At 51.7% G+C, this 24124-nt stretch overlaps 1 protein-coding gene across 4 annotated transcripts in view; it reads right to left on the bottom strand.

Annotated features, from left to right (window-relative positions):
- Positions 1-5630: 5630 nt before the first annotated feature.
- Positions 5631-24124, bottom strand: part of P2ry2 (purinergic receptor P2Y2) — a 31344-nt gene continuing 12850 nt past the window's right edge. Inside the window, exons 1-3 of one of the 4 annotated variants that reach the window (XM_052157294.1) lie at positions 21072-21382; positions 13191-13381; positions 5631-8237 (exon numbers count right to left, since the gene is read on the bottom strand). In XM_052157294.1, the coding sequence (XP_052013254.1) occupies positions 7106-8233 (1128 nt within the window). In that variant the 5' untranslated portion in view covers positions 8234-8237; positions 13191-13381; positions 21072-21382 and the 3' untranslated portion in view covers positions 5631-7105. Of the gene's footprint in view, positions 8238-13190; positions 13382-21071; positions 21384-24124 lie in introns of those variants that run through there. The other 3 variants (XM_052157301.1, XM_052157322.1, XM_052157311.1) reach the window with 3 other exon arrangements.

The raw sequence follows: 24124 nt of genomic DNA, 5'->3' as shown, positions 1-24124 counted from the left end.
CTCCCTTCCCAGCCTCGTTCTGGGAATCTCACAGACAAGATGTAAGGGGCATCTTAGGTTTCCATGCAACCTGGGCTCAGGGTCTCACTGTGTAGCCTTGGCTGGCCTGGAGCTTACAGAGATCCTCCTGTCTCTGCCTCTCCAGGGCTGGGACTTTAATTTTTCAATCAGGGTTGTGGGCGACCAAGCATAACCATTTTGCTAGACTGGAAATTCTTTTCTGCAGTGAAGTTAAGAGTCTCAGCTTCGCTGGAGTGGAAGTCACTGAAAGGGACCTTTCAGGCAGCGTGGAGCTCGGGTCTGGGAGCCTCTGCCGCAGACAGCCTCTGCCCACTCCCTGCCCAGGGGCCTGAGAACAGAGGTGCCCAGAGCAAGAAAGGGGCGGGGAAGGAGCGTCGCTCCAGGCAGAGGACTGAGCATTGATTCAAGCAGGGACTGAACTCTCAAATTCCAATGAACTTTATCAGTTACCCAGAGTGACTCCAGCATTAGAGCTGGCCAAGAGTGCACTGTGCAGACAGGAAAGGGAAATCACACATCTCCTAGCAGCAGCTTGGATGGGAAGAACACAGCCAGTCTCATTCAGGCCTGGCTGCATCTTTGCTGTTGAGTATCCTGGAAGACAAATACCAGCCCTGCCTGTCTGGGGAAGAGCTTGAATTTGCAGTCCAGTCCCTTGCCCCTCCCCCACCCTGTGAGGCTGACAGTGGCCTGAGCCCATACCTGTCCCTATCCCTGTGTCCTCTGTTCCCAGTAAACTCCTTTCCCCTAGAGCGTTTCCTTGAATCTCTGAATGCACCACAACCAAAGCTACTGTTTTTATTTATTCTTTTTAAAAAAGGTTTATTTATTTTATTTATATGAGTACACTGTAGCTGTCTTCAGACACACCAGAAGAGGGCATCAGATCCCATTACAGATGGTTGTGAGCCACCATGTGGTTGCTGAGAATTGAACTCATGACCTCTGGAAGAGCAGTCAGTGCTCTTAACCGCTGAGCCATCTCTCCAGCCTGCTACTGTCTTTATTTTTAAAGATTTATTTTATGTATAAGTATTTTGCCTGTCTATATGTATGTGCACTACGTGTGTGTTTGGCATCCATGGAGATCAGAAGAGGGGGTCAGATTTCCTGAAACTTCAGTTAGGGATAGCTATGGACCATTACATGGGTGCTGGGAACTAAACCAGGGTCCTCTGCAAGAGAAACAAGTGTTTTTGACAGCTGAGCCCTCTCTCCAGACCCCCCTCCACTACCATCAGAGCTTTTCCACAGTGGAAAATGATTTCTCACAGGTTCAGAGGCTGGTGGTGTGAGGTCACATGGCTGGGTTCTTCCCAGTTACGACACACGAACTTCCTGTTGAGCCCTCACATGGTACAAAGAGATGAGAGAGCTTTCTGGGCAGAAGTGGGGGAGGGCTTCCTTTAAACATTTCTTAGAATCACATTTATTTGTGTTGTGGGGAGCACGTAGAGAGTTCCGAGGAACTTACTGAAGTTGGTATGTCATCAAACTTAGGTTTCTCCGGTGGCCTCAAGCCACAGAATAAACCAATCATGAACTGGAAACCCTTCTACTGTGAGTCAGAGTAAATCTTTCCTACTGGGACTTAATGTATGCCTGTAATCCTAGCATTCAGGAAGTGGGAGCAGGAATTCATGTAGGCTGTGCTATAGGAGATGTTGTCTCAGCCTCCCCCTGAGTTCTGAACCTTTTCTCTTTATAAGTTTATAATTTCCAATACCATGTTACAGTAATAGAAAGCTGGCCAATATCAGCACTAATTCCATTCATGGGGTCTTCATCCTCATGACCTAGGTACCTGGCCATGGCTCACCTCCCCCAAATCAGCGCTTTGACAATTCAAGCTTTTTGAGTGTTTGTTTGAAATAGGGTTTTATGTAGCTGGTCTTCAATGAGCTCTCTAAGTTGCCAAGGATGACTTTGAACTCCTATTCCTCCTGCCTCACCTCTCTAGTGCTGCAATTGCACCGGTATGTAACATCACATCCAGCAGGCAATTAAGATTTCAGCCCGTGAATTACAGGGGGGGGGGAATCATGTCTAGCTCCTAATGGACACATTTGGTAAAATTCAGGCCTTTGGTTTGAGCTCTTTGCTCCAAGATGAGAACCAGAGATTCAGCCCCGTTACCTCTCTCTCCCACACTACCTAGTCTTGTAGGAGCCTCCTGCCTGGGGCCTTTGAAGGCAAACTAGAGCTAACTAGGACAGCTAAGACAAGGACCATCCAGAGAGCTGTGGGCTCAATTCTAGGCTCCACTCTGACTTCTGTGTGGCTTTAGATATGCGTAGACTCTTCTTTGACAGCTGTGTGACAGGGCACAACCATCCCTGGGCCTGCAGTCCTCTGAAACAGCCAAACAAGGAAAAGTGTTTGTGTTATTTTGTAGCTAGGCATGAGGAATCAACAGCCCCAGGAAATTATGTCAGAAGGGAGGAGAGGAGCAGGGTAAGGATCTCCCAAGGATGGGCACAGGGGATATTTTGAGGCAGGCAGATCCCTCACGTCACTGCTGGACAATAGTCTAGGGGGGGATCATTGTGTTGTGAGTGGAAAGTTCTTTTTTGACTCCATTGCTGACAATAGTCCAACATAGTGGGCGGAGACCCTGGGGACAGGGTTTGGTCCAACAAGTGACTGGCTCATTGTTCCTGGCTGGGACAGAGCTGAAACAGGACACCCAGATGGGTTGGTGCAGAAACCAGGGCAAACCCCAAAAGCTCCCTTTGAACAATGCCAAACTAGACAGAGTGAGTTGTCAAGTATGGAGAAACTGAGGCCCAGAGAACAGAAACAGCTTGCCCGGGTACCTCCAATACAGATAGAGCGAGGTGGGTTTTGACCCTTGGGCTCCGTTCTTCTTTCTCTGCCCCCAGGACAGCTCGACCTGCAGTCAAGTCAGCCTGGCGCTGCGTGGCACTGTGCAGCAGCCATGGAATCATTTACCTCTTGGTAGGCTTTGCAATCCTTACAGAATAGCTGTTGTGCCTTGATGGTGCAGAACAGAACCCAGAAGCAACATCTCCAGACTCACCCAGAAAGGGCAAGTGGGGCACCTCAGGTCACACAGCAAAGGCTTCCCATTTGTTACCTTCTCGGACCCACCTCCAGGTTAATGGTTTCCTTCCGGATCCCAGGGCACTTGATGGAATGGAGACGCGGCTACAGACAACCATGGCGGGCACATGCAGTCAGGGGATGGTAGACAAGCCTGCTCTGAGGGTGGGTAGGATCTTTCTACTCCTCTTCTCCCTCTCACTATCCCCCTTCTGTTGACATTTTCAGGCAAAGATTTGGATGCACACATAGGCCTGTGCACCTAAAAGCCACCCAATGCCAGGCAGGGCATAACTGAGGCCATATTTTCTCTAGGATTGGACCTGCAACCTTCCTTCTGCAGCCTGTGGTGTTGGGGATTTTGGTCTCAGGGTCGCAGTGACTTACTGACCAGGCTCTGGGAGGCCTAGGTCCAAGGGCTAATTTCCATGTCCCTTAGGAGTATGCATATAGAGTTTTCTATGTAGCAGACACTGGACTAAGTGGTATGTGTGTGTGTGTGTGTGTGTGTGCATATGTGTGCATGTGTGTGTGTGTGTGTGTGTTTGTGTGTGTGTGTGCATGAGCATATGTGTATGTGTGTATGTGTGTGTGTGTGTGTGTGTGTGTGTGTGTGTGCAGTCTGAGGTAAACCTCCCAAGAGCCTGCATGGGAAGTTGTATCTCACTGAGATTAGAAAAGCAAGGTACTGTGAGATGGAGCTATGTGCTCAAGGGACAGTGCTGGAAGAGTGGGTGTGATCTTCAAACCAAGTCTGTGTGCTGACCTGGCTCCTCCACTACACTGACTGCCTGGGTCTGAATCATGGGGAAGAGCATGGATAGATCCTCCTGACCCGTGGCAGTGTGCGATGCTAGAGAATCACTGGGCACCTTCGGAGATAGGAACTTTTCCTTGATGCAGCCCTACCTGCAGCCCATCTAGACCCAGCCTTCTTCCAACTGCTATCTGCTGTTAAGTAGCACTAATAATATCTATCTCACAGACTGTGTGTGATGGATAACTAAATCATGCGTGAGGCATAAACCAGAACAGGAGTTCCAGCCTCTCTGACCCATTCTAAAAGCATAGCCCATGTCTGCTGTGATGGATAGACGGCACTGGGGCGGTGGCTGACATGTACCAAGGCTGGAGCAGCCAGGCATGGATATGCTGTCTAGAATCTTTTCTGATCTTGGAGGACAAGGGCACCAGTGTCCTCTAAAGTCCTTCCCCTCCATCTAGGCACCCACATGAACAGGGACCCCCTGTGGCTTGCTCCCAGGAAGCTTTCTTTGAACCAGATTTCATAAGACACAGGGCCTAGGGGACAGGAGGGTCACTCCTGGTTACTTGGTGTTCACTGAGAAGAGCTGTGGAGAGCAGTAAGCTTTTACCCTCTTTGTCCAGCCTGCCCCATTCTGGTTCCCTTGTGTTAAGTCTCTGATCACAATTCTCCAGCTCTGGGGCGGGGGGTGTCAGGAGGGAGAGCTGGGCTATTCAGGGAGCACGGGATACTTTTGAAGTCAGTGACCTATACTGGAGATGGTGGCACAGTAACAGGAGCACCCCAAGCCCCTGGCTCATGCCCAGGAACCACACTGACCTTGGGTATGGCCCCTCCCCTCTCTGGCTTTGAGTCTGTAGCCGGGGTGGACAACCCTTCGAGTCCTGGCTGTGTGACTCCTGTGCCCTTTCACAGTGGCCTTCAGGACCCAGTAGCCCTGGGATGTGGTGTGAGGGTGAGAGGTGGGCAGGGAGGCCTAGAGGGTAAGAGGAGATATTTTGGGCACAGGCAGGTCACCTCACGTCACTGCTGGACAATGGTCCGGGCTCGGTGGAAAATCTTGGTCTTACTTGGGCTGAAAATAGCACCAGGCAGAAGGGTCAAGAATCTTACCCGCCAGGCAAGCAGCCTGGATGCTGGTCACCTCGGGAACAGGCAGTCTGATTGGCTCCTGGAGCTGGGACCACAGACCTATCCCTGGTTCCCTAGGAAGCGTTGCTACCCATGGCTGCCACAGAGCTTGGTGGTAAGAAGTGTTCCTCACCCCTGTGTCCTATGAAATCTGCATGCAGTGGTCCAAGAAAGTTCTTGGGAGCAAGCCACAGCGTGGTCTCCCTCCATGTGGATGCTGTGTTCTGCAGTTTCCAAAGCAGCTGGGGTGTGTGTGTATAGAAACTAGGGGGACTCTTGTCCTTGGTGAAAACAGCCCTATCCCTACCACAGGGGAACAGTGAAGGCTCCTCCAAGTCATGATATTCAGCACAGCTCAGAGTTTATCTGTAGGAAGGGTCTGTCCATAAACTGTCTGAGCCCTGTCTGTGCAGGCTTAGAAAGAGATAGGTTTAGGCCTGTAGGAAAGACCCAGGACATTCTACAAGTGGAAGCCATCAGAGCTCAGAGGGGCTCCGGGTACTTTAACTGTAGTGTGAACATAGAATGTGTGGGATTGGCATCTCATGCTCTTCTGGGCAGATGACTCCGAATTACACAATGCAGAATAATTAGTTGGGTCCTGGCCTGTGACAGCTCCTCATCATTGGTGGGTGCTTTGGGAGTAAGCTGTATAAAAAGACTGTGTTCATAAACCAGCAAATTGGGGGAGCTGTGATGAATCCTTTGAGCCCAGGGATTCTAAGTCATTCCAAGCCACATTGCAAGACTCCGAATCAAAGCAACAGAATGCACAGAGCAACTGGGGTACCTCAGCTTTAATGGCTGAGAAGAGAGAAGGGAGATAGAGGAGGTAGGCAGGGTGGGATGGGGAGAAGGTTCTCACACAGACCTCCTCGAACAGGTTGTGAGGCCTGGCACCTTTGCCTATTCCTATCTCAAGCCCAGAGCTGGCCCAGCCCACTTTCATGTGTTCCAGGGATCCTTCCCTGACCAGGGCTCACACAGCTAACCAGCATGGCTTGTGCTGAAATAGCCTGCGTCTGCTTTTAAGAACCAGTTGTAGGATAGGTGTGGCATCTGCCTGCAATCCCAGCACTTTGTCTTGGAGGCGAGAGGGGAAGGAGTTCAAAGTCAGCTTCAGCCTCATGGCAAATTCGAAGGCCGCCTCTGGTTCCCGAGATCCCACCTAATCAGCAACACTCCCCTCCCCCACAAGCCCAGAAAAAAAAGTTGTTGATTTTTCAGGAATTTTGCAATGGGTTTGCTATTGTTTTGGTAATTTGAAATTGAAACAGGATTGGCCACAGTGGGATTGCTTGCACCACAAGGATTGGCAGTGTTATAAATAAAAGCCCCTCCCCACCCCAGTTCAGTTAAATAGTTCCACATTTACCAGCACAGGTGAGGTTTTGTGAACTGGGGAACCCCAAGAGCTAGAACACGATTTTACTCTTCTCCATGCTTGGCAGAGTACAATGCAGAAGACAAATGGCATAAAAGCAGGGTTGACCTGGGGGACTGAGGAGGGGGTGTCCTGTTCAAGACTTCCTACTACTGAAGGAAGGGAGGTTGCAGAGAAAACAGGCCTCTGTGTGGGTGGGGACAGCTTCCCAGGCCAAGCCCCAGAGCACAGCCCAGTGGGTAGCACAGCCCAGGGGGAGTCTCCAGCTGGATCTGACATTAGATCTCCGATGTTTGTCTGTTGGCCAGAGGGTTCTCCTCTGCGCCGAGTCCACCATAGTGCCCAGGTTTATCCTACCACACCATGGGAACTCAGCGAGCCCTCTAGTCACCTTGTGATTCCACTCCTAATCCAGGTAGCTGGCCTGGACTCCGCTGTGTCCTCTCTGGGCCTGCTTCTCCCTTGGCTTTAGGAGGCTGAACGTCAGCCTCGGTACCTTGGCATGAATGGCAGCTGTTTGCACTGGAGTCAGGTGGCATTGCCTTTCTTAAGATATGATTTCCCAACTCACTCACACAAATGACTGGGGACATTTTGGGGTCCCGTTACTCTTGGGACCACAAGATGAGTATCCTGCGCCCCTGCCAACTGTTGATGACCCACATCAGAGGATTTCAGCCCCTTTAACAAGCCTTGGTCCCCTACAGCTCCCCTACATGAACTATCACCTAACTAAGGTGCTATAGACGAATGTCCTTAGTCTCACTTCCAGCTGGTGTGGACTCTGTCCGTCTTGAGTCATCACTGCTGATTGACAAATCTTTCCTCACAGTGTCAGTTCTGTTGGGCCTGTGTAGGCCCAGCTTGCGACGAGCCTGTGGGCTGGGGGTAGGCTCTGTGGGGGGCTTAGCATCTCGGGCAAAGCGGACAAGTCTCTGCCCTGCCAGGAAGTAGAGTACTGGGTCAAGGCAACTGTTGGCGCTGGCCAGTGGCCGGGTGATCTTATACGCCATGTTGATGGCGTTGAGGGTGTGGCAGCTGAGGTCAAGTGATCGGAAGGAGTAGTAGAGGGTGCGGGTGACGTGGAAAGGCAGGAAGCAGAGGGCGAAGACGGCCAGCACCAAGGCGATGGTGCGCACGGACTTGCGCTTGGCCCGAGGCAGACCTCCCGTGGTTCCATAAGCCGGTTTGAGCAGCCGCCGGGCCATGAGCACGTAACAGACCAGGATGATGGAAAAGGGCACAGCGAAAAGCAGACCCAGCATGACGGAGCTGTAAGCCACAAAATGGCTAAAGAGCTCTCGGGCCGAGGTGTCGTGGCAGGTGATTCGGGTCCCCCGCACGCTGGTGGTGACGAAGTAGAGCACGGGTGCCTGGCAGGCCAGCACCAGCACCCACACAACTGCGGCCACACGGCGGGCATAGCGGGCCCGGCCCCAGCGCAGGGAATGCAGAGGGCGCAGGACCCCCAGGCACCGGTGCACACTGATGCAGGTGAGGAAGAGGATGCTGCAGTAGAGGTTGGTGTAGAAGAGGAAACGCACCAGCTTGCAGAGCACTGTGCTAAACGGCCAGTGGTCACCCTGGGCATAGTAATAAACCAGCAGCGGCAGGGAGGCTGCGTAGAGAGAGTCGGACACTGCCAGGTGAAACATGTAGGTGGTGGAGGCGTTCCAAGTCTTGAGACGGCACAGGAAAATGTAGAGAGCCACGACATTTAGGCACAACCCGAGCACGCACACCACGCCATAGGACACGGGCAGCAGCACATACTTGAAGTCCTCATTGAAGCGACACTTGTAGCCCAGTTCGTCCCCCTCCCACGTGCTGTTGATGGTGCTATTCCAGGGGTCCAGGTCTGCTGCCATTGCCCTGCAGAAAAGGGAGGCGTGGAAAGAATGCAGTCATGACTGGGCTGGAAGGGGGAGGGACTTGTTAAGATTTGCCTAAGGCCGGAGGTATAGCTTGGAGATAGATCACTTGCTTGGCGTGCAGGAGGCCCTGGGCTCATACCCCATCGACCTACATACTCAGCCAGGTGTAGTGACCCGCTCCTATAATCCTAATACTTGGGAGGCAGAGGTAAAAGGATTTTGAGTTGAAGGCTTGCTTAGGCAGCCTAGGCCACATAGTAAGTAAGATCCTGTCTGAAAAACAAACAGAACAAAACAACCTGTACTGGCTAGTTTTGTGTGTCAACTTGACACAGGCTGGAGTTATCACAGAGAAAGGAGCTTCAGTTGGGGAAGTGCCTCCATGAGATCCAGCTGTGGGGCATTTTCTCAATTAGTGATCAAGTGGTGAGGGCCCCTTGTGGGTGGTTCCACCTTTGGGCTGGTGCTCTTGGGTTCCATAAGAGAACAGGCTGAGCAAGCCAGGAGAAGCAAGCCAGTAAGAAACATCCCTCCATGGCTTCTGCATCAGCTCCTGCTTCCTGACCTGCTTGAGTTCCAGTCCTGACTTCCTTTAGTGATGAACTGCAACGTGGAAGTGTAAGCTCAATAAACCCTTTCCTTCCCAACTTGCTTCTTGGTCATGATGTTTGTGCAGGAATAGAAACCCTTAAGATACAACCCAAAGACCACCACCACCACCACCACCACCACCAAAGAAAAACTTGTTTACCCAAATCAAGGCTTTTTCCCCCCAAGACAGTGTTTCGCTGTGTGTCACCCTGGCTGCCCTAGAACTCACTCTGTAGACTAGACTAGCCTCTAACTCACAGTGATGCACCTGCCTCTCTGTCTCCTGGGTAGTGGAATCAAAGGTAGGTGCCACCATTGCCCAGCTCCAAATCAAGACTTGTGTTGTCATGACCTGCACCACCTCCTGCACCCAGAATCTCCTAAAGCCCCAGAAACTTGTGAGATCTATGAAAATCAACATCACACAATTCTTTTGTTTGTTTGTTTTTCAAGACAGGGTTTCTCTGTATAGTTCTGGCTGTCCTGGAACTTACTCTGTAGACCAGGCTGGCCTCGGAACTCAGAGATCCACCTGCTTCTGCCTCCCAAGTGCTGGGATTAAAGGCATGGGCCACCACTGCCTGGCTAACATCACACAATTCTAACTTCACAACAGGGTGGGCAAACAACAGTCTCAGGGCTGACCCTAGCCCACCAGCCTGTTTTTGTAGGAAAAGCAATATTGGAGCATAGCCACGCTCACCTGTTGAGTTGAGCAGTTCTGATCAAGATCACATGGTCTCCAAAGTCCAAAATATTTACTCTTGAATCTGATGACCCCCCCTGCTCTAAACCCCTGGATCAGATAATCCGAGTCTGAGGACTCAGAGGCTTGAAACAGAGATTTGAGGGTTTTAGAAAGGTACAATTTCAGAATATAGGAAGTAGCCTCAAGATTGACCCTTTGCTGCACCCCAGTGCCCACTGCCCAGCGAGTTTCTCTGATCTGCGCATTCCAGGCTCAAGTCCCGATGAACCCTCAGCTTTAAAATCCAGCCTCCAGGCTCTGGGGACTGGAGGATTTGCCTCTTCCATCAGCCAGTTTCTTGTGCATCTTTCTTCTTAGATTTTTAACTTTTATTTTATGTGTATGAGCATTTTGCTTGTGTCTATATCTGTGCACCAAGGGTGTGCCTGGTGCCAGCAGAGGTCAGGGGAACTAGAACTGAAGCTATGGAAACCAGTACTCTCAGTGGGTATTGGTCACAGAACCCCAGTCCTCTCCAAGACCCGCAAATGCTCCTAACCACCAATACAGCTCTTGTTCAACTTTCATTTTGTTTTGTTTTGTTGAGGCAGGGTTTCTCCATGTAGCTCTGCCTGTCTGGAAGTCCCTGTGGAGGGGAGGCTGGTCTCAAACTCACAGAGATCCACCTGCCTCAGCCCCCCCCAAGTTCTGGCATTAAAAATGTGCCTGCCTGGCTCAACTTTTTTTTAAGCGTTACTGCTATATTCTGGCACTCTCTACATATGCAAACAGCAATCCTGTTCTCCACCTGTGAGGGGACAACCAGACAGGGCAGTGACCTTTCGGGAGAGCCCAGGAAAGTCTGGGTCTTCTGTGGGATGAGGGAGGGAGGAGGGTTTCTTTGGAGGAGTAAGTTTAGCTACTCAGCGCCTTCCCTGGTATCTTTTGCACTGGATGTCTTTCCGCCATCTTTGTGCCTTGGACTTTGCCTCTAATCACAGGGTCTGACCAGCCAGTGGACCACAAATGGCTGGAGGGCAGGTGGCCACCTCTCCTCCTCTCTGCATTCCACCATGTGGCCACTCTAAGAGCTCTTTCAGATCAGGGTGAGGAGGCCCACATCTGCCATCCTAGCACTTGAGGGGTTAAGGCAGGATTAGAAGGAGCTTGAAGACAGCCTGCCTGTGTAGAAAGACTGTCTTAGAACAGTGTATGTGTGTGTGTGTGTGTGGGGGGGGCGCTGGTGAACCGACCTAGCTGGTAAAGACACCTGCTGCCAGGACTAATGACCCGAGGCCAAGGCTAGCTGGTGGAAGGAGAGACTCTCCCACTTGGTCCTCTGACCTCCACATGTGCACCACAGACACACACACACAAAATAAATAAGCCACAGCTATCACAGATATGAAGTATGTGCATGAATAAGAAAATGACAAGTTTTCTTGGCCTGGAGTAGAAAAGTTTTATACAAAGGGCCCAAGGCAAGACTTGCCATGATACAATGTGGTAAGCAGCAAACCGTCAGCTTCTTTTAGCTTCGTTTTCCTCAGCTAATAATTCACTATGGCTACAGAGAGCAAGATTGTGTGGCTAAATCTTATTTTTTAGACAGGTTCAAATAATTAAACCTCAGATTTATTTATTTTATGCATATGAATGTCTTGCCTGCACGTATGTACCTATGTACATGTGTGTGCTTAACGCCTGTAGACATCCGCAGGCAGGTTAGGTCGCTGGAACCTGAGTTAGGTTGGTTGTGAGCCACCGTGTGGACCTCGGGTCCTCTACAAGAACAGCAATTACTCTTAACCCTTGAGCCATTTTCAGCTCAGAAATATGAATTTAAATATGTATGCATATGAGATTTCAATTGGATATGCATGTGCTGTGTCATGCAGGCTGAAGAAGGCATCCAGTTCCCTGGAACTAGAGTTTACAAGTGGTTGTGAAACACCAAATGGGAATCAAACCTGGCTCCTCTACAAGAAAACTGCCGGGCCATCTCTCCAGCCCCAAGAAATGGTACATTTAACAACAAAAGTGTTTCTTAAACCATAGTATCCCTCCTTTGGAAGCACCATAGAGAATTCTTTGCTCACTTTTTCATAATAAACCTACATTCTCTCTGTCTAAAGGGCAGCAAAGTAAAAATGATGATAACAACGCCACTCTCAGCTGCAGGCAGGGAACAGGTGCCCTGGACTCAAGGGCACAGCAGCCCGAGTCCCAGCCAAGAAGTTGTCATCCATCCCAGGGGTCACATTCTCCCCTTAGAGAATGGTAGTGCCCTCAGGAGGAGCTCTGCCCCACTGGAGAAGGAGAGCGGCGTCTTCTAATCCACGCTGCATGACTGCTCCCTTCTGCCCTTCACCGCTCTTCACCTGCCCTGCTCTTTAATCAACATCACTAATTCCCTGCTGTTCCTGGCCCATGGAATCTCTGACACTAAAGGACAGGGTGGAACTTCCTTGTCCTCAGAACCAAGGAGCTTCCCTTTCCACCTGTTTTAAGACATCCTGGCCTCTGCCCTCCAAGCCAGCTGGGAACTGTATCACAATGGCCCTGTTCCAGACTGACGCGGTCTGTCCTCTCCTTCCCTTGGCCAATTCACTAGTTTGCAAAGCCGTCGTGTTAGCCCCCAGCCCTTTGCCTCTGCACCAACTAGTGATCTCGGCTCCATGGAGACGGCTCAAGCTGACTTGTCACTGGTCCCCTCACATTGGCAGGCTCTGCTGTGCCCAGGTCTTGCTGGCTGTCTTCCAAGAATTCCCAGTTTAATAGAAAAGAGAGCCAATCCGCCCAGGCCTCATTATCTTTGTTAACGCTGTACGGACTGTCCCAAAAGCCTTGCCAGAACAATCCTTTGCAGACGCATGCATCCCAGCCATTTCTCCAGGCTCTTTCTTACCCACTAGAATTTTCTCAGTTCACCAACCAACCCCTCAAGCCTTTTCTCCAGCCTGGTGGTAATCTGTCCTTCTACTCACTCCTCAATGTATTTCTTTGAGGGCTGGATCCATGTGATGATCTCTGTACCTATTGCCCACCAAGCAGCCCAGCCTGCAAGCAGTTGTTATGAGAAAGAAAGGATGAATGAACAGATGCGTAAGAGATGCACTGGAGGCCGTGAGAACCCAGAGGAACTGAGCACAAGAGTCACAGGACCTAGCCCACCCAAGCCCTTCTCCTGCCACTGAGGGATCCTTACACTACCTCTTGTTCAACCCTGATAAGGCCTGGAAGACCTTGCCCCGCCCTTCTGGAGCCAGGGAAGCAGTCTGGCAATGGCATTCTAGGGACTGGTCAGCAGGCTAAGGCGTACTTCGCTTGGCCCATCTCTGGCTCAGTCTCATCCGCTTCACACCCTGCAGTCCCCTCTGCTGCCCTCCCTGTTCAGTAGGGATCAGATTAGGTTTAAGCAGCTCGCACAGGCAGCATTCAGTCCCTGGTAAATATCTATACTAGCTATTTGTTTTGGTTATATTGGAAGGAATTAGGAAAACTAGGCTTGAAACCAAGGGCTGTGTGGCTCCAGAGCCTGAATTCAAGAGAGCCTGGGATAAAGGAGCAGAGCAGGGTCCCTGTCTCTGGTCCCGCTGATGTAAGCAGAACCCAGTCTGCACACACGTACAGAATGCCCCGCCTCCCAGCCAGTGGGCCCACCTCACACACCTGGACCTGGTCAGCTCCTGCTCTCGGTGTGGTGAGGATGCTCAGCGCCTGCTCCAGTTCTTCACTCATATATGCACAGGCCTGGACCAGCTACTGGGACCGAGGCAGGAAACAGGAAGAACAGGTTCCCGGGCCTGGGCCCCCGCCCAGCCTCCAGCATTTTCCAAGGCAAGCGGCTGCCTGGAGGGTTCCTGCAGACACCCGGAGATGAAGAAGCAAATGTGGGCTCAGAACCTGTCAAGGGGTCCATGTCTTCTCTCTCTTCCCCTACAGATTGCCTCCTCTTCTTTAACTGTGGCCCCAGAGAAGCCAAGAGGTGAGCCAGTATGCTTACCCAGTCACAGTGCTCTCTGCACGCCCACACAGCCTGTTATCCCTGGCTAGCTCATATGTTCCAGGAGTGGGCTGTTCATAGCCTCCCTCTCTGGCACCCCCTTTCACAGGAAGGAGGCGTTGTGAAAGGTCTCCCCTGATATCTTGCAGAGCTGAGTCAAGTCTCCAGTGTCCCTTCCTTTGGTGCTGGTTCTGCACTTTAGCCCCACAGCAGGAAACGGTCAATACACTCTTGGCCCAGTATATACTGTAGATGAATGCTAGCATACTTTTGTCCAGGACAGGTGTCTAGCTAGAGTCCCCTAACTCTTCACTCCACATTTAGACATTCCTCCATAAGTGTTATAAATACACACATACACCACACCAAATACACACAGGTACGAATGCACATAGACACCCAGAGCACACACTTTCACACTCCTCTGTACATGCAGAGGACATATTGACATGGTCTAGGTGGGCCCCGGTACAGCCGCTGGAAGCTACCTGTGCTGAATCCTCATTTAATGGAGGACGAAACTCAAGGACAGAGCTGAGCTCCATCCCCTCACATAGAGCAGGCATGGGGCATTTGACATTTGTTAGAAGACAGTTGCCCAGCGGAAGGAACCCTCTGTGTGGACAGGTCCCAGTACCTACCAGAAGCTTCTTGAATATTTTTTTTTCCTGTTGACACAGCTATACATCTCAGTGATGCATCTCAGGCTGATCTCACTGTATATACAGCTGAGGATGAACTTGGCTTTCTGATTCTTCCACCCTTACCTCCCAAGTGCTGGGATTATAGATGTGTACCATCACATCCTGTTTATGTGGTGCTGGGGTAGATAACTTAGGTTTCGAGTATGCTAGGGAAAGCTTTATTAACTGAGACAGACAGAGAGACAGACAGACAGACAGACAGACACACACACACACACACACACACACACACACACACACACACACACTCACACACTTGTTTTTTTGGTGCTAGGGCCCGAAGCATGATAGGCTAGTGCTATACCACTGAGCTATGCTTCCAGCCCCATGAATCTCTTTCCCATTTGCGTACTGTATCAACAGCGGCGGAGTGGAGCCCCTAAGCTTGAGGCATTTATAGGAGAGCAGGAAGAACTAGGTGGCTGCAGGAAGAGGACCAAGAGTGGGCCTGGGAAGTGGCTTCCGGCCACTGATGACGTGATGCACCCAGCCCTGGCATCTTAGGCTGACATGGCCCAGACTGTGGATTGCTATGACTGTCTGCTCATGGTCTTAGTGGCAAGATGAAGGCGCTCCCCTTTTAACCTTGCCCCACCCTGGTATATTCCCTGTGGTGTGTCCTCAGCGGATGCCTAACCAACCAGCGAAGGCAGAACATGCCATGGTCCCAAAGGGCCTCCACCATCCTTCTAGGTTGCCATGTCAAATCTCCACCTCATCAGATGCCTAACACTCACCAAATCCTACCAGTTCAACCAGTACAGCTCCTTAGATGTGCCTTTATGCACTTGGCCCGGAGCAGACGTAGGGCTAACCTTTTTCTATGCCCTTTGCCTGGAGCAGACACAGGGCCAACCTTTTCCCCTGACCCCCTCCCATCCTACTTGTGGCAGTCCTCACCTCTGCCCTGCTTTTCCAACGTTAACTCTTCGGTCACATTGTCTTCTTGATGCTCACCTTTGATCACATGGCCACTGTGAGCTCAAACCTTTCACAGCTCCCCAGTGCTGTCAAGTTTAATGGCCAAGTTGGTTAATGGCCAAGGTCCTCAGCTTTGCCCCCAAGGTCCTAGCTGAACTGGTTCCTGCCACCCTACTAGAAGACCTGCTGTCATCACCATCTCCCTGATCCTCCTGTCTCAGTACGACTAGAGCAGTCGCATTGTTCATCTCGTTCAGTGACAGCTTCCCTCCTCTTCTGCCTCCTCTTGAGAGCTAAGCATTCTCTGTAACCATTTCCATGTTAGGTGGTTTCATAAGTCTCTCCATATTGAATCTGGAGGTTCCCACAGGCCAAAGTAAACTCCCAGGGCCACAAAAGTAGGAAATAGCAGAGTTCTGTTGTGCCTCTGACCATAACCTTCTACCCTGCAAGGTCCAAGTCCCATCCCCAGGGACCCTCCTCCCCAGGGAGCCCCTCCCCATTCATCTTTGACTCCAAACTCCCAAGCTCTGGGTCTTTGCTCCATCTCCAGCAGAGGAGGTCCCAATCGGCAGAACCAAGGATGGACTCTTCAGGACTTCCTAACTGTGATGAAGCCAAGATGTACCCATTTCTCAGGTTAAAAAACTAAGACCACAAAGTAGGAGGCTCAAGGTTTCACTCAAGACCCCCCAGAGAGTCAAAGCTAGGCCAAGCCCAGCAGGTAGAACCCCTTCCCCTGCTCTGGTACCTTCCCTGACGCCCTGCCTCTTTCTTACTAGTCCCAGGCTAGTGAGTCTAAATTCACAAGGAGGAGGAAGCGGGTTGCTCCTGGGCTGGCAGCGGAATTTCCTGGGTGGTTAGACAACATTCCAGCTCCTTTGCTAGGGAGGCTCTGGAATGTGCCACCTGCTAGGCTGGTGGACCCTGTCCAGCCTGGCAGGGGAGCGCGTTCTATCACACACCAGAGAGAGACCCCTGCTACCCATCTACCTTTGTCAGGAAGAAATTTTTGGGAGGGGAACTGAGGACCTGCACTTAAAACAGCATCAAGAGGCAGGAGAGAGCACAAGGTGGGCAGGGTGGGCAGGGGATGTGTTCCGCCCTCTCAGCTGTTGGTTAGGCAGGGCTGCTAAACCCATAGCCCACATGCCAGTCTCCTCTTAAGGAAACTACTTGATTGTGAGCTGTTGAGATAGTTCAATTAAAAAAAAAAAGTCACACTCACATTACAGAATATAAGAGAGAAGGCTGTTGCATAGGGCAGTGACTGGGGGGGATGGGGTACCCCTAAAAGATGAGTGGGGCAAATATTTCTGCAGGTGAGGCTACAGTGGCAAGGGTACAGCCAGGCTGAGCTAAGATCGCACTCCCAGCTCCATCCTTGGGGGTGAGGTTGGGGGATAGGGATAGGGGTTGGGGTGCCCAGAGCCCTCTGCATTCGTCCCTGTCTCCAGGGTTGCCCCTGTGCAGATTACTTGGTGACTCTAAGGTTACATTGTTCCCTAATCTCAAGAAGTTCACTGTCAAGGTCAGGGAGGCACACCCAGAAACAATGGCAATCAGGGTGCCAGGCTTGAAGGAAGCTGAGGAGGCCCTGCTGGGAAAGGAGGCCCTGGTGGTCGGGGAAGGAAGGTTTCCTGGAGAAAAGATCACCTGACTTGCGGTTAGAAAGATGAGTAGGCATCAGGTGGGTGGAGAGTCGAGCGAACACAAATCTGGGCAAGACGGCCTGAACCACGAAACACCCCTGTGGTGGCAGAGCAGAGTACAGGGTAGCAGGGGATTAAGACGTCAGTGCCTGTCCCCTCCCAAATGTCCTCCAAGGGCCTAGAGGACAGCAGTTCCCCTCAGCTGTGCCTGATATGTTAATTACAGCATGAGCACTGAACACAGGAGCTAGTCTGAGGACACAGTTCAAGGGTGACCTCTGATGGTATCAGATGGTGTGTGTTTGTGTGTGTGTGTCTCTTGTGTGTGTGTGTGTCTCTTGTGTGTGTGTGTGTATGAGTGTGTGTCTCTGTGTGTATGTGTAAGCGTGAGTGTGTGTATATGTGTGGAATGTGTCTGTGCTAATGTGTATGTGACTGCATATATGTGTGTGTAAGTGTGTGTGTATGTCTAAGTGTGAGTGTGTGTATGTGTGTGTTTGTGTGAGTGCATATGTGTGTGTGCATGGTATGAGGCCTCCCTTCTAGGAGGCCCCTGTGCTCTACAGCACTTTCTCTAAACCTCTCAAGATCTCAGCTGTGGGAGCCACTCACTGAGACTGAGAGATCACTGAGTGCTCCAACCTGAGATTCCTGAGGAGAAAGGGCCTTCCTAACCAGGACAGGACTCCAAACCACTGATCCTAAGTGGCCCGGCTCAGCTGAGTGCAGCACAGGACATCCGAGGCTGGCTGAATGACTCACAACCACAAAGCCCCTGACTCCACCCCAGGCAATCACACCTGCATGCCTCCACTGAGACCCAAGAAGCAAGAACCCTGGGTTCAGGCTCCAACTTGGAGCCTGCAATGCTGTGCAGTCTGGGTCTAGTCAGATCCAGTCTCTGAGTATAAGTTCCTACTGGTCAAACTGGAAGAGTCAGAGATCCACCGGGCAGTTCACTAAGAATGAATAAGACCTGGGAGTGATGAGGTGGGGCCTATGGGGAGCAAGATGTGTACTTGACTTGCAGGCAGTATTTTCCCATCGTGGCAGGGAAACACTGAATTCTAGGATCTTACAACACTGCTCATAACTGTGTCTGCCCTGGGTCTTCAGCAGAGACAGAGGTCGTGGTCCAAGCTGTGATCATGTCTGGGAAGGAGCAGGAAGAATCCAGCTTATGAGACGGGAGAATGCGGGTATCCATCACAGGATGCACAGGAGGCTATGGGACGGAAACGTCTCCTCAGAGCACCTTTTGGAATATACCCAGGCCAGTAGCTCTCAGAGTCCAGCCCCATAAGTGCCTGAATCCCATGCTGTTCCTTCAGTTTGCCTGCTGAAGCAGGCGCTGCATCCAACGCTCTGTTTCTTGTGGCTTTATAAAGCCTTTGACTGAGATTCTCAGAACCCCAGGAGTTTGTGCTCAGAGTAACACCCCATAACCCACAGTCCTAAGAGCCACAGAGTTCTTCCTAGCAAACACCTGTCAATGCCTTCGCATACATGGCTTCAGAGGGTGAACTCTTCCGGGCCCCCAGAAGAGTGCCCAGTCAAGCTTTGGGAAAAGACCCCTGGATGGATAGGTCATTCGTGGAGATCCAACCATATCCAGAAGGAGGCAAGGAACTAGGAACTCAGGGGCCACAGAGTCAGGACAACTTGTATCTTGGGGAGGTGGTCAGTAGACGCTTTCCCTCAAGGAGCTGGACTTAATAGATGACCTGGGGCTGCAAAGAAGACAGAGACAAGAAGGGAGGAAGCCCAAACCAGACTCAGTGGGCGAGGGGACAGGCTGTAGAGGAAGTGCCAGTGGGTCATGAGTGGCTGACTTGGAGGGTAAGGTGGCATGGAATGTGTGGGGGCCAAGGAATTCATTTGAAAGGGCTCAAATGCCAAGCGGAGAGCTTTTTCTCCAGATTAAAAGGGGCAGGCATTCTCAGAGTTTACAAAGATGGTACCACGTGGAAGGTGGTTGGCACCAGGGAGTTTGGAGGGTTGAGGACCGCCGTACTTATTATAACGATACAGGCAGAAGAAGGAGCATCTTGCTCCGGGACTCCCTGTCAGCCTCCTCCCCAACCCAAGTCCAGGCTTGGCCAAACTCTCTCTTACAAATGGAACTGGAGGTCAGGCACTCTTCAGGAGACTGTACCCATATAAGCCAGAGGGAGGCCTAGTGCCTAGGCCATCCTTCTTCAGTGGCAAGGATAGGACACCAATGTGGAGGACCTAGTTGGGTCCCGCAGGGTCCAGGATGTCACACTCTCTGCATCAGAGAATCCTGCTACTCATTCTATATCAAGATTGAAGTATGCCTTAGGGTCTGGGTGAGAGCACAATAGAAAGCTACTCTCTCTTGAGACTGAAGAATTAAGATATTGCTCAGTTGGTAGAATGTTTATCTAGAATGCAGGAAGCCCTTGGTTTGGTTGCTAGCACCAAATATAATGGGTGCATGCCTAGAGCCTAGCATTCAAGAGATGGAGGCAAGAGGATTAGAAGTTTAAGGTCATTCTACAGACTGAGTTCAAGGCCAGGCTAAGCTACATAAGACCCTGTCTTGGGACAGGGGGACCCACTACGGTGGCTTTTCATGAATCAAGGCCTTTCTCTTCTGAATACTCACAGCATCTGGTTGTTCAACGACTCCCTGGCACCTGCTGTGGCATCTCAGGAGGGAACTATGGCTAAAAGGGTGCACAGACAGGCCCAGGGAAGGCAGTTAGGAGAGAGAAGGGATGCACTGGAGGGCATTTCTTACTTAGCAGGTCAGCAAAATCTTTCTGGTCCTGTGAGCAGACCTGGGGGGATAATGGTGGTTATCCCTGTAAACAGCTGGGCAATTAGACCACAAGAAAAAAAAAAGGCTCCTGGGGGGCAGCCAGGCATGGTGGTGTTGCCTTTAATCCCAAAGCTCCGGAGTTAGGCTATGGGCAAATCACTGTGAGTTGGGCGTCAGCCTGGTCCATAGAGGTCCAGGACATAGAGTAAGACACTGTAGTAATCAAACTCTCCTCGGCCTGGAAATAAGCAGTACAGCCTTATCCTGAAGCTTTGGCCCTGGGCAGGGAGGCCTCTGCTAGGACAGGTAAGCAGGGTCCCAGGTTTTATGTGGCTTTGTGGCCTTAGACAAGACATTCTCCAAGCCTCTCTTTTCTGACCTACAAAATAAAGGTAATAGTTCCTTTCTCATGGGGACTTTAGGAGGATAAGATAAGGAGTTTTTTATAAACTATAACAAGTAGCAATTGAACAATATTCCAATAGTAGCATAAGCACTTATAATTAAAAAGAAAGATCACAGCCAGGAAATGTCACTCACAAGGCCTTCGTGATGTCCTCACACGCTCATCTGGTTCCTGGGATAGGTGGGCAAGAGGGGTCCCAGAAAGGCCACAACCTTGCTCTGCATCTGGGCAGCCATTTCTGAGGATTACTCAGTATGCTGACCTGCCCATGTCCTCAAAACTCTGGAGTATCCAGAGCATAGAGGAGGAGAGGGGCAGACCCCTGCAGCAGGGCATGTCCCCGGCCCTCATGCAGGACCCACACTGGTAGCCTTGTAGAGGCTGACTGTTCAGAGAATCTCCTTCCTCCCACTCCCACCCACAAATAACTGACACTTCCCTGCCGCCCCAGCCTGATCTTCAAAAGCCACTATTCCAAACTTGATCCAAAACAAGGCTGCTGACCCAGGGACTCTGGGGATGCCATTCTGAGCACAGCAGTCACCTAACCCTATAAATCTCCAAACTGGAAAGGCTAGTTCCCAGAAGGATCTACACTTGGGTCTAGCTCCTGGAGATCAGTAACACACACACACACACACACACACACACACACACACACACACACTGTAGTCCTAGTGGGGTGGACACTTTCTTCTGCTTGACCCTTCCTACAGCAACACCTGCCAGATTGAAAGTTTCCAGACAGATTAAAGTCTTAACTGTCCTTATATAAAACTGCACTCGCCACCCACACCCACCTTCCCACCCCCTCACTCCCCACCCCATATCCCCTCTGCTGCTGCCACCTCATCCCATATCTCAGCGACACCGAGTGGCCTACCCAGAGTGACTGTGGGGAGAGAGGAAAGAGTGCAAGCACAAGAAGTCGCCAGGATTCCCAGGTCTCAGCCTACAGACTTAAGCCCCAGGGGTACACATAGACTAAGTTCAGCCCCTCACACCCTAAGGGTGTGTGCATTCGCCCACTAACAGATTTCCCCCCAGTATGCTGGTAAACACATCAGGGTGTCACTCACCGAGATCCACGCTCTAGAGGAAACAAAGTTCAACAGCGCACCGGCTTTCACCGCCCAGTTTTGCGCAGTACAGGGCTGGGAGCCGGGCCCTCTGGACAGAGTCACGTAATGGGCTCTCCCTGTTTGGCTCTGACTCGACCGGCGCGCCCGTCCCGGGCCGCACTTGGCGACCCCTCTCGTGTCCGTTCCCCTCTAGACGGTCCCCCTCACCTCCCCGCTGTTCTGTTCCCCTCCAGGCGCCGCCGCCGCGGTTCCTGGTGCCCGAGTCCCATGCCGAGCCGGCGCAGGGTCCCACGTGCCTGGAAGCGCCACGGTCCCCGCCCTACCCCGCCTGGCTCCGCACCCCATGGCCCAGCGGAGAGCAGGAGGGCGGGGCAGACTCTGGGCAGACGCCGGAGCCGCCCCCAACCCTTCCAAATAGACGCTTCCAGTCTGCCACCCGCTTGGGGACGCGGTCACTCAGTGTCGCCGCCGGTCAGCGTGTCCGCCACGGCTGTTGAGCAGGGAAAGGCGGAAGGCGACCGTCCTGACTGAGCAGAGGCCACCTGCTCCGCTCACCGATTTTCAGAGAGGCCCAAGTTTTACAAGGTTTGCTTGGTGCTAGTGTGGCTCCTGTCACTGCCCACCGATGGACCTTCATTCTGACCCACAGCCTTCCCTCCTCTGCCGCCCCATCCCATCTCGCTTATGGATGGACATGGCTTCAGGATGCTGGTACCAGGAGGAGCCTTTGCCGGTTTCACTACCTCCATCTGCTTTCGCTCTTCCCTCAGGTCACCAACAGGTCCCTGAAGTCCCGGTTTAGCTTGATCTTTCATCTTGAACTGCCTCAATTCTTCTCTCTGGCCGGCTCTGAAGACTTTCTGTAATCACAAACCCCATTTCTGTCCCTGTCCTAGTTTGAGCACAAAAAGGCCAGGACCACATCAGCCACCTCAACTGCAGTCCTGTGAATGCGTGGATGAATGAGTGTCTGCCCCCTCCCATTTCTGACTCAGGAATCTGGAGTGTAAGTTCTAGGCCACCTTTAGCACTGAGAGACACGTTCTGGGACCCATTGAAACAAGACAGTCTTTCCATGATCCTACTTTGCGTGTCCATCTAGGGAGTCTTGGGATGACCAAATAAACCAACAAGTCAGAACAAGCCATTTCCTATGGCCAAGGAGCCTCCTCTCCGCCCAGGGCTGTCGACCTGGTTAGTTTCATATCAGGTGACTAGAGTCTGGCTCCCAGCCCCTGGAGGGGCCCAGAAAGGGCTCTATCTGCAGCCTTGTCCAAAGTGAGAAGGGGGCATACACAGAGAGGTGTGACCTCTCCGCAGCCTCCTGGGGCCTTGGAGCAGACACAAAGTCTCCTTGTCTATCCCTGCTGGCTGTGGGAGCCGGTGCAGGCAGCTTCCAGAAACCTTTCTCTCCATAGCCACACTTGTGGCTTTAGGGTCCTGGTGCGTGGGAAGTCTTTCTGGTTATTGACATCGCAGCGAATTTCCTTTTCCTGATCTCCCTTTTGAGCCATCAGATCTTTGGCAGTTACTGCTGCTTCCCCGCGGACCCAGGATTGAGCCCAGCCTCTTGAAGACCCACAGGCTGGACAGTGAGCAGCCATGGACTTTACACGTGCTGTGGGCTGATTCCTTTACTTTATAGCCAAAGAAACTACATTCCCGAAGTACACGACATCATGTCAGGTGACTTAGTAAGGCCCAGATTTGAGTCTTCCTTTACTTTTTCTGTGTCTACTTTCTAAGGTTCAGTCCTCTGTTTTTGTTTATTTGTTTGTTTGTTTGTTTGGAGCTAGGCCTTCCCTGTGTAGGTCTTGCTGGCATGTGGCTCAGGCTGGCCTCACACAGCAGTCCTCCTGACTCAGCTTCTCTCGAGCTGATGTTCTAGGCATGTGCTGCCACACCTGGCTCTCGGGTTTCCTTTCTTTCAATGTGTCACATCCTCCTCTCTTGCTGTCCTGACTAAATGGTTTTATTTGGGGCCTTGCCCATCCTGGGTCTGCAGAGTGAGTATCCCCTCTCAGAAGACCCTGGGAGGCTAGGTTTCCTCATACTTAGATTTTGTAGATCCCCCAAATCCAGTAGACTTCCCTCCCCCACCCCTGCAGCATTACCTCCACCCCCCATCTCATTCCAGTTTGAGCACCTTCCTGTTTTACTTACTCCCAACTTGAGAGTTTGAGAGTGAAAGAGTTTAGGACCTATATTGATCCAGCCAGGAAATGGAAGCTCAGTGAATCACAGTAAACACCATATGAAGGGTAGGCCAGCATCGAGGGCATCTCCCTGAACCTGCAGCCAAAGCAGGCTAATGTAAGGCCCAGGCACTGTAATGGTCCCCATGACGTGGAATAAAGCCACAGGGGCAACCGCATTAGCAACAGAAGTTCAGGAGGGGACTGTCAATGCACCAGCCCGGCCCCCCAACCCCCCACCCCCGGCCCACCTCACATTAGAAGGCTTCCTGACTCTCCATCCCTGAGCAATCATTTGCCTCCTGCCTGGCATCTCCATCTTCCTTCTCTGACTTTTCAGATCCCATGAGAAAACTTCCTGCTTTGAGAATCTGAGATGCCGGTGGGGGAGTCCCTGCCTGGCCTAGCCTCTAACTCAGTCCTCCAGCCCTCTGTTATGGCTGGAATGGTGCCTCTTGTCTGTCTCTCCTCACTGACACTGTCTGCTTTACAGTCTCTTGGGGGCTTCCTCTGCTCCCCAGCCTCTGCCCCAGGTCTTTCCCTCTCTGCCTTCTCTCCTGCTTCCATCTAGCCAGGGAGGCTGAAACCCAGAACCCTCATTCTCCTCCTGCTGGGTGCTGGCCGCTCCCTCTGCCCTGCGTTTCTCTGTGTTTGGCCTGCTCCTCTTGACTCTAACCACTGATCTTCCCAGACTTCCTTCAGGTGCCATGCCTCTCAGTGTGCTGTGACTGTCTCGCCCTCTGTTGGGGATCTCTTTGGAGGTGGGGCCCAGTCTGTCCTACCCACAGCTGAGGAGCACTGTTCAGCCACTGGCACTGTCCCTGTTACATGATCAGTCTCCAGAGGACTCTTTAT

The sequence above is a fragment of the Apodemus sylvaticus genome, chromosome 1 (genome assembly GCF_947179515.1).
Source record: "Apodemus sylvaticus chromosome 1, mApoSyl1.1, whole genome shotgun sequence".
Lineage (NCBI taxonomy): Eukaryota > Metazoa > Chordata > Mammalia > Rodentia > Muridae > Apodemus > Apodemus sylvaticus.
This window is presented reverse-complemented; position numbering and strand designations above follow the sequence as displayed.